The sequence below is a fragment of the Schistosoma mansoni genome, chromosome 5 (genome assembly GCF_000237925.1).
Source record: "Schistosoma mansoni strain Puerto Rico chromosome 5, complete genome".
In the NCBI taxonomy this organism is placed as follows: domain Eukaryota; kingdom Metazoa; phylum Platyhelminthes; class Trematoda; order Strigeidida; family Schistosomatidae; genus Schistosoma; species Schistosoma mansoni.
In genome coordinates, this window is record NC_031499.1 from 6,457,698 (window position 1) to 6,466,585 (window position 8,888).

The following is an 8,888-nucleotide window of genomic DNA, read 5'->3' on the forward strand; positions in this document are numbered from 1 at the left end:
AGTCTAAATATTATGGTAGATGTGCTGCTTTTAATAATAAACGTGGGTAGTAATAATTCCGGATCTAACTATTAAGTTGTGGTTTATGTGGATCGTATTTATAGTTACTGACAACGGATCAGCCTGATAAATAAAACTTAATATTTTGCAATCTTTTAAAATGTTCAAAACAGATAAGGTTCAGTTGCTAACTTGTAAATTAGGCTCTGTAATTTAAAGATGAAGCGAAGGGTTTTTAGCTATTTTGTTTTCTTAAAGTGTTAGTATATTTGTCTTATTTATCTCAGTGTCAATTATTTCCGGGAATTATCACGTTCTGATTTTATTGTGTGGTAACTTGTATATTATAATAACATGTTGGTCTTAGCAAATATAGACTTCAAACACCCATCATTTTGAATGATTAGTGGTAAAATTCGCCACCGATCAAGTCTTTATTAACCTGAAAATAATTCCATATTAAACAAATAGGCTCATTGTAAACGCTGTCATAGAGGTGCAAAATGGTCAAATATCTGACTTTTTATATTATTATTTAAGGATTTCCGATTGACAAAAACTAGTTCAGTAAAAGAGAATATAAACTTTTCCCATAAGATAACATCAGTTATTTCATAAAAGGACTCACCTGAGCGCCATCTTATACTTATAGTGAGTTTGCCGGATTGTAGTGGTCAGTCTGTTGGTGTAAGTATATATTTTTAAACAAATATGTTACTGTCGCTTATGAGCTGATTAATTCATAAGAATCGTTGTTTTCCTCCATGGAGTACTTTCATTTATTGAATATAAGTTGTAATAAGCGATATTGACCTCCAGTACAGTAAAGATAGGGTGGAAATCGTCATCTTACCATCAATGCTATCTTATGTAACATCATATATTGTTACCCGTATACTTAGATCATTTTCCATATCTAGAAATAGAAACAACTGAGACTAATGAAATTTTATCGTGTATTATCTAGTGACAAACATTTATTTTAATAGGTTAGTATAATCGGTTCGATTCCCGATTGTGACGTCATAAATCTGTACATCTGAAGAGTCACCTGTTGGAAAGAAATGGCCGTTCATTGCTTCCGGATTTTCAATAGTTGTCCAACTTAGATCGGTTCGTGGTTGCAATGTAATAAACTATTAATCAGTCTTAGTTAATGTACAACCAGCTACAGATGGGCATCGTTTTGCTGTACACTTCCCGACACGTTTCAGACTACAACAACAATTGATTTTATGAACCAATATCATAAATAATTATATTCATCAGGACCACTGCAATTAATCTTTCTCAATCATATTATAATTTGTTGTCGTCCACACTTCATAAACTTGATGACCTAATAAATTGTATTTGCCTGTCTTGTTCATTGTTGTTATTCCGTTATATAGATTATTCGACTTGAATGAGAGTACATCACCAGTTGTATATGAATTTTTACAACCTGTTCTAAGTAAAGAAACAGTTTGTTATACTGGATTTGATCATATTGTTTGGACAAAAGATATGAGACGTTTATTAGTTCTAGTTGGTAATGCATTAAAATATGAAGAACCAGTTTTATTGGTTGGTGAAACAGGGTAAGTTATCATATATATGTGCTTGTGTGGGATTGTTGGTTTCTAATGTATTTATAGTCAATACAGTAGAATAATACTGTGCTAATCAGGCTTTAAAATGTTTAAATTTAAGTGTTTACATTCCCCTCGGCGAAAACCACCACATTTCCTTCAGTTTGAATTGTATTTTTGACTTTCAGAGATCAGTGAGCAGTTGTATTTAGCATTAACAGTTACGTGTCATCTACACATGAACTTCAAGATTTATGGCTTAAAAAAAACAAATAGCGTGAAGACAGTTCAGCGAAATTTTTATTATTCTCAATCATATCATCTAGTAAAGTAGGAATATCGTAATTATGGTTATTTTTTCCTAAATACCCTGGTACGGCTGAGAGTGGGGAGAGTCAGCTCTTCTCAATATGTTCTCATATGGCTACACGTATGGAGCCACTCTCACGGAAGTCCTACTCATTACCTTCTTGCAGCAGGGGTGTTTACGAAATAGAGAGAACGAAATGCTAATGGCCGACGCGGAAACTGTTGGAGGATATGGAGAATCCATCTAGGGGAGAGTTGGAAAACAAAAATTCCAAATAATGGTGCACATCAAGTTACGCGATAGTCAAAATGTGATTAGAATGAGAATAACATGTAGAAACAAGATCGAGATACATAAAAGATAATTCTGTATGTGATAAACATAGTGAAGTGACGAACACATGTTAAGATTATAATGAAATAAGAGGTAGTATATTCCGTTTCTGAACACAAATATCAGGTTGATATTAAACCGACTGTAGTTTTTATTCTTGGTATCCCTGAGGATAAGTTTTGAGAATATGGCAATAAATATTCAAGAGAAAGGTGATTGGTTTAAGTGCTATTGAAATATGTGCTCAGATTGTTCACGGTCGAACTTTCTTTTCCACTGAATGAAGCTATCTAACTCGTTAAGAGAAATTCGTGGGCACGTATAGTGTTACCGTAATGAATATGTGAATGAATGAGAAGCTTTACGCATACGCTTCCGAATACAATATTTATCTTTGTTTTCTTTGCTAATCTGGCGGCAGGACTTCCTGCCTGAACTTTGTATGGAATTTCGTAATAAATTTTCGAGGTATTTTGAACAAAATCGGTTCTGAACGTTCACGAACCTAAAGGGAAAAAGAGGATGACTTCAAAGCCCTGATGTAATTCAGTACGCTTATTTTAAAGAGATCGATTTCATAGACATTGTTACAAAGAGGCCACCAACATATATGCGTTCAATTTGTTTTGAGGACTGGAATAATGCCCGTGCGCCCAAACCGAAGCAAGTAGTTTTCTTAAGAGGCCATTCCCTGAGCCTTTGGTCTAGAGGTCTAATCCACAAGGCTGTAGAGCAACGCTAGGAGATTCAGTCGAGATCGTGGACGGGTACTGCTGAGGAGTCTCATACTAGGACAAAACGGTCATCCAGTGCTTCGAGATTTTTAATGGTGGTCTAACAGGGATTGGTCCATGACTTTAATGAATTTAAATTATCGTTCGGATATTCCTTTTTGAAAAACACACTTTGTTCTACCTATATAACATGCTAATCAGGAGCCAGTAAACCGATAGTATCGCTATTTGATTTGTACATATTTAAGTGGAATTCAAGTTATTGGTTCTGGTTTTGTATACTGTTGACTTTTTTTTCTCTCGTTTATTTAGTTGTGGTAAAACTACTATTTGTCAATTGATTGCTGCATTGCATAATCAACGTTTACATTGTCTTAATTGTCATCAATGCACTGAAGCATCTGATTTTCTTGGTGAACTACGACCAGTTCGACATTCATCAGAAGTGAATGAAAAAGAAGTAAGTTATATTTTAATGTCGAAATTATTGTGATTATTCTGTAATTCAGTTTGAAATATACTACTTAATTATCGGTTTTTTATAAACAGTATAATTCTTATGAATGTATCTAATACTGTGAACAAGATTTATTATTTATTTGAACACATACATATTGGTACAAAAGGGCACCAGATACATATGCGCCGCACAAATCTCATTTGATTTGTGTGAGGGCTGTGATACTGCTCAGGTGCTCAAACCGAAGCAGATGGTTTTCTCACGGGGCCACACTCCGAGCCTTTGACCTAAAGGTCTAACCCACAATGCAGTGGAGCATCGTGAGGAGATGCAGTCCCATGGTATCCGGTGATCAATGATTGATTCATACGCCATTTGTTCCCTCAGGATACTGTAACCCATATGCACCATTGGTTTGAAATCAGGGTTTTCCAACTCCCCTAGATAGACTTTCCGTGTCCACCAACCCGGCTAAAGTGCTGAACATTCGCTTTTCGTCCTCTCAATTTCGTAAACAACAGTAATGCCACTGTGAGAAGGCAGTGAGTATGACTTCCCTGGTAGAGGCTATATACGCGTGGCCATGTGAGAGTATTTGGAGAGGGAGAGCGGACTCTCCTCCCTCTCGGCCGTACCAGGGCATCTTTAAGAACATCTTTAAGCGTTGGGCGGCGAGTTAATTCAAGTTTGTATACTTTCTTTAAACCATATAGTTGTGATATTGCTCTAACCGTATCGGTTTAATGCGTTTTTAAATATCCTCATAAATTACTAACATCTTTCATTCTATTGAGGACCTTAGTTGTTTTTTAATTATTTCAATGTGATTCTGATGACAAATTTATCGTCTTGTTGACATAGGTTCATCAGAGTTACTCCTACGCTTTTGTCAGGACGTGTTATTAATACATCTTGATTGCTTCTACGCACTTTAGGATTTTTGCCATAATCTTTTGTTGGAAAACATTTAACGCTTGATTCGATGTTTAAATACTAACTACAACTATCAAGAAGAGTAGATTTTACGCGTTAAAATCCCTAATTAGAGACTGGGTTAATACCGTTTATCTGAATTATCTTCGCATAGACAGATAAATATTTTGTTAGATAACAGCCAGTCCCCAAACAGATTAACAAGGAACATAACTAACTAAAAAACAACTGAGTGAGATCCTATCTCGATCTCCCTACTAGTTTATTACAAAGTGATTAGACGATATTAAGCCCTATAGGCAAAGATGGATAGTAGCTAGCAGTGGAATCCAGTTTGACGTGCGTTTCGTCCTATTTGGGACTCGTCAGCTGATCAATTGCAGTCCTAAACATCAATGGGAAGATTCAAACAAACAATACCAAGTGAATTTAAGATATTAAGCCCGTTAGTAGAGGAGGTATTTTCATTCATTATGAACGAAACACCTTTTAGTTTATTTTACATCATAAGTGTCACTAAGGAGTATGTCGTTGACAAAATGCAAGTTTTCAAGTTATCACTTTTTCTCTTATATAAAGGCTTTTATTACTATTTCCCAGCCAAAACATAGTTACATTCAACAGTATTAGGACCTACGACTTAACAACATTCAACCTTCTACATAATTTATTCTTTCGTCTGTATAAACGTATGTACATAGTTGGTAAATTCATTGCTTTGCTCCTAAATGATTCACTGTTTTGTATCAAATTCTTCTTTAAACCTAGTCCAAAAATGATTGCCGTTTATTTGAATGGATTAATGGTCCATTAGTAACAGCTATGGTAAATGGAGATTTATTTCTATTAGATGAAATTTCATTAGCTGATGATGCTGTTTTAGAACGTTTGAATAGTTTATTGGAACCTGAAAGACAATTACACTTAGCTGAATGTTCTGAAGATTCTCTTATGGTTAATAATAATGATAATAATAATAATAGCAATTCAATAACAACACCATATACACAATTATTAACAGCCCATTCTAAATTTCGTTTTATTGCAACAATGAATCCTGGTGGAGATTATGGTAAAAAAGAATTATCACCAGCATTACGTAATCGTTTCACTGAAATTTGGTGTCCATCACCAATATTTACTTCGAATCATATCCAATCAACCATCTCATCATTATCTTATAATGAATCTGATCAATTATCAAATTCATTATTGGATTGTCAACATATTGTTATGCATAATTTACAATTAAAAGTACCAATGTATTTTAAAATGGGTAATGATGATTTTGTTAAACAATTCTCTGAGAAAATGATTAATTTTATTCATTGGTATGCTGTTACACAAAATGAATATAAATCAAATGGTACCGGGTCATTATGTCAAAGGTAAGATTATTCTGCGCCTTATTGTTAGAGTTGACTTTATTTTAGTGTGTCAGTACTAGGTAAGGATGGCAAATCGATTGATGAAGTAGTGAAACTTCATCAGTTGAGATGGCTAGGACACGTGTTACGTATGTTCAACCACCGACTGCCCCAAAGTGCAATGTTTTATGGTGTAGGAGTAAGTAAGAAAAAAGCTAGGGGTGGCTAGACCAAAACGTGGCACAAATCTGTGAAGTCACTGACAAGTGGACTGAGTCATGCTGGTAGGTGTCGACTACCTGGTTGGGATGCGCGAGACGGTATCAACCGATGTTTGGAGACCTTGAATAACATGGCTCAAAATCGTTTGCAATGGTGAAGGTGCATCTACTCTTTCTGTTCTACCAAATTCTAATCTTCTGAGTTCTTCATGTCCCTATCCTTTTTCTCTTTCCAAATTTATTTCACTGGATTACACTCCTTGAATAACATCTTCAAACCCTAATCTTTCACATAATGCTTATACTCTTACTACTTCTACCACTATGGGATTTGAATCGACAACTATATCTCTGTGCTAATGTGGTATGGCAACTCGAACTGTTGTACGTACGTACAAAGTTCTACATTGTGATTGACTGACTGAGAACTTGTTAGCTCAATTACCAACCTCACACTAATAAATTTGACTTCATTTCATCTTTATCCCCTTGATTATTGGTCGTTTTTATCAAATTTCGAAGAGGTATAAACTAACCACATTTTTTTAGATAGTAGTTCTGTTTTTCTTAGAGTTTAGGAGTGTTAACAAAGTTGACGTTTAAACTGAGATCATGTTACGGGGGGGGGAATATCCCTTTTTAAATTCTCACGAAGCCCATTTTTTTCATCCAATCAGCATTGAATGGAAACCTCTCAGAAGTTTCCAGAAAAATGACGCATCGCGCACCATGTTTTTAACTGAATAGTCACCTATTTGTTTATTTATTTATTTAAACACATAAATATTGGTACAAGGAAGCACCAGATAAATATGCGCCTCACAAATCTCATTTGATTTGTGTGAGAGCTGTGATACTGCCCAGGTGCACGGACTGAAGAAGGTGGTTTTCTTAGGGGGCCACACCCGTTGCCTTTGACCTAAAGGTCTGATCCACAAGGCAGTGGAGAAACGTCAGGAGATGAAGTCCCATGGTATCCGGTGATCAATGATTGATTCATACGCCATTTGTTCCCTCAGGATACTGTAACCCATATGCACCATTGGTTTGGAATGAGGGTTTTCCAACTCCTCTAGGTGAACTTTCCATGTCCACCAACCCGGTTAAGGCGCCGTACATTCGCTTTTCGTCCTCTCAATTTCGTGAACAACACCCCCAATTACCTTCGTATGGGCGAGATTGGGGAGAGTCCTTTCTCCTTCTCGAAATGCTCTTACATGGCCACACGAATATTTAGCCTCTGTCAGGGAAGTCCTACTCAATAGTCACCTATACGGTTATTATATTTAGTATCCACCAGAACATTTTAGAAGACCAAGATCTCATGCGATTTTTCAAATACTCAATTTTCTTTGCAAAACCAACCTTAGAGTAAAGCTCTTACTTACATTTCACATCTTTTTTCTATTGTACCAGTGGACGTGTTGAAGTAGTCTGGTATAGTTCCAGTATAGTTCTTAACAGTTTAGTTTTATGTCTCATCAGGAGATCTAACCCATCATGTTTTTTTGCTCAATAGACGTTTTCATCAAAGCTAACTAAATTTCTAAACATCACTATCTCTTTCCCATATTCGTACCACTACTACTACTACTACTACTACTACTACTACTACTACTACTACTACTACTACTACTACTACTACTACTACTACTACTACTACTACTACTACTACTACTACTACTACTACTACTACTACTACTACTACTACTACTACTACTACTACTACTACTACTACTACTACTACTACTACTACTACTACTACTACTACTACTACTACTACTACTACTACTACTACTACTACTACTACTACTACTACTACTACTACTACTACTACTACTACTACTACTACTACTACTACTACTACTACTACTACTACTACTACTACTACTACTACTACTACTACTACTACTACTACTACTACTACTACTACTACTACTACTACTACTACTACTACTACTACTACTACTACTACTACTACTACTACTACTACTACTACTACTACTACTACTACTACTACTACTACTACTATTTCTACTACTACTACTACTACTACTACTACTACTACTACTACTACTACTACTACTACTACTACTACTACTACTACTACTACTACTACTACTACTACTACTACTACTACTACTACTACTACTACTACTACTACTACTACTACTACTACTACTACTACTACTACTACTACTACTACTACTACTACTACTACTACTACTACTACTACTACTACTACTACTACTACTACTACTACTACTACTACTACTACTACTACTACTACTACTACTACTACTACTACTACTACTACTACTACTACTACTACTACTACTACTACTACTACTGATACTACTACTACTATTATTATTACTTTTCTTACTACTAACAGTAGAAAAGAAATTTGTTTATTTGTTGTATCGACAAGTAATGATACTGATGTAAACATCAACATTTATATTTGGGAGGGGTTGGAGTCATCTCATTACTGAAATTTTTGATTGATTTTTCGTGAGTGAAGATTTCGTCGATATAATAGTATTCTTTATTCATATAGATGAAATCATGAGTCATGTGAAGCTTGATCATCCTGGAAAAGCTGGAGGCGCTGGACGGACCTTTCGTCCTGTTGAATCTTAATGTGATTATAAACATGAGGATATAGATAGGTATAATATTGTTATTTACAATCTTTGGTGAAATGCTGTAATTTCTTACTTTCTTTTTGATCATACTGATTACAAGAAAGAGGTATTTCGGTTACGTATTTTACGTACCTTTTCTTAATTTTTTTCAATAATCTTAGTCATTTTGCTTGGTTCTGATTGACTCATCTTTTATTCAATAATTTTAACCTTCCTTATTGGGGGTAAGTCATTTTGTTGATGGTCGGGCGCAGTGGGTCCATCGACTTAAATGGGTCTGGGGGCGGACGCTGGGGAGGGTCCTGGGGTTC

At 35.4% G+C, this 8,888-nt stretch overlaps 1 protein-coding gene across 1 annotated transcript in view; it reads left to right on the top strand.

The window, feature by feature from the left end:
- The window catches only part of Smp_143650 (putative midasin (midas-containing protein)), a gene marked incomplete at both ends in the record, with an annotated part of 50,582 nt that overhangs the window by 21,951 nt on the left and 19,743 nt on the right, over positions 1 to 8,888 (top strand). Inside the window, 3 exons of the mRNA XM_018797752.1 lie at positions 1,392 to 1,580; positions 3,261 to 3,408; positions 5,110 to 5,729. Coding sequence (XP_018652763.1) covers positions 1,392 to 1,580; positions 3,261 to 3,408; positions 5,110 to 5,729 — 957 coding nt within the window. The remainder of the gene's footprint in view (positions 1 to 1,391; positions 1,581 to 3,260; positions 3,409 to 5,109; positions 5,730 to 8,888) is intronic.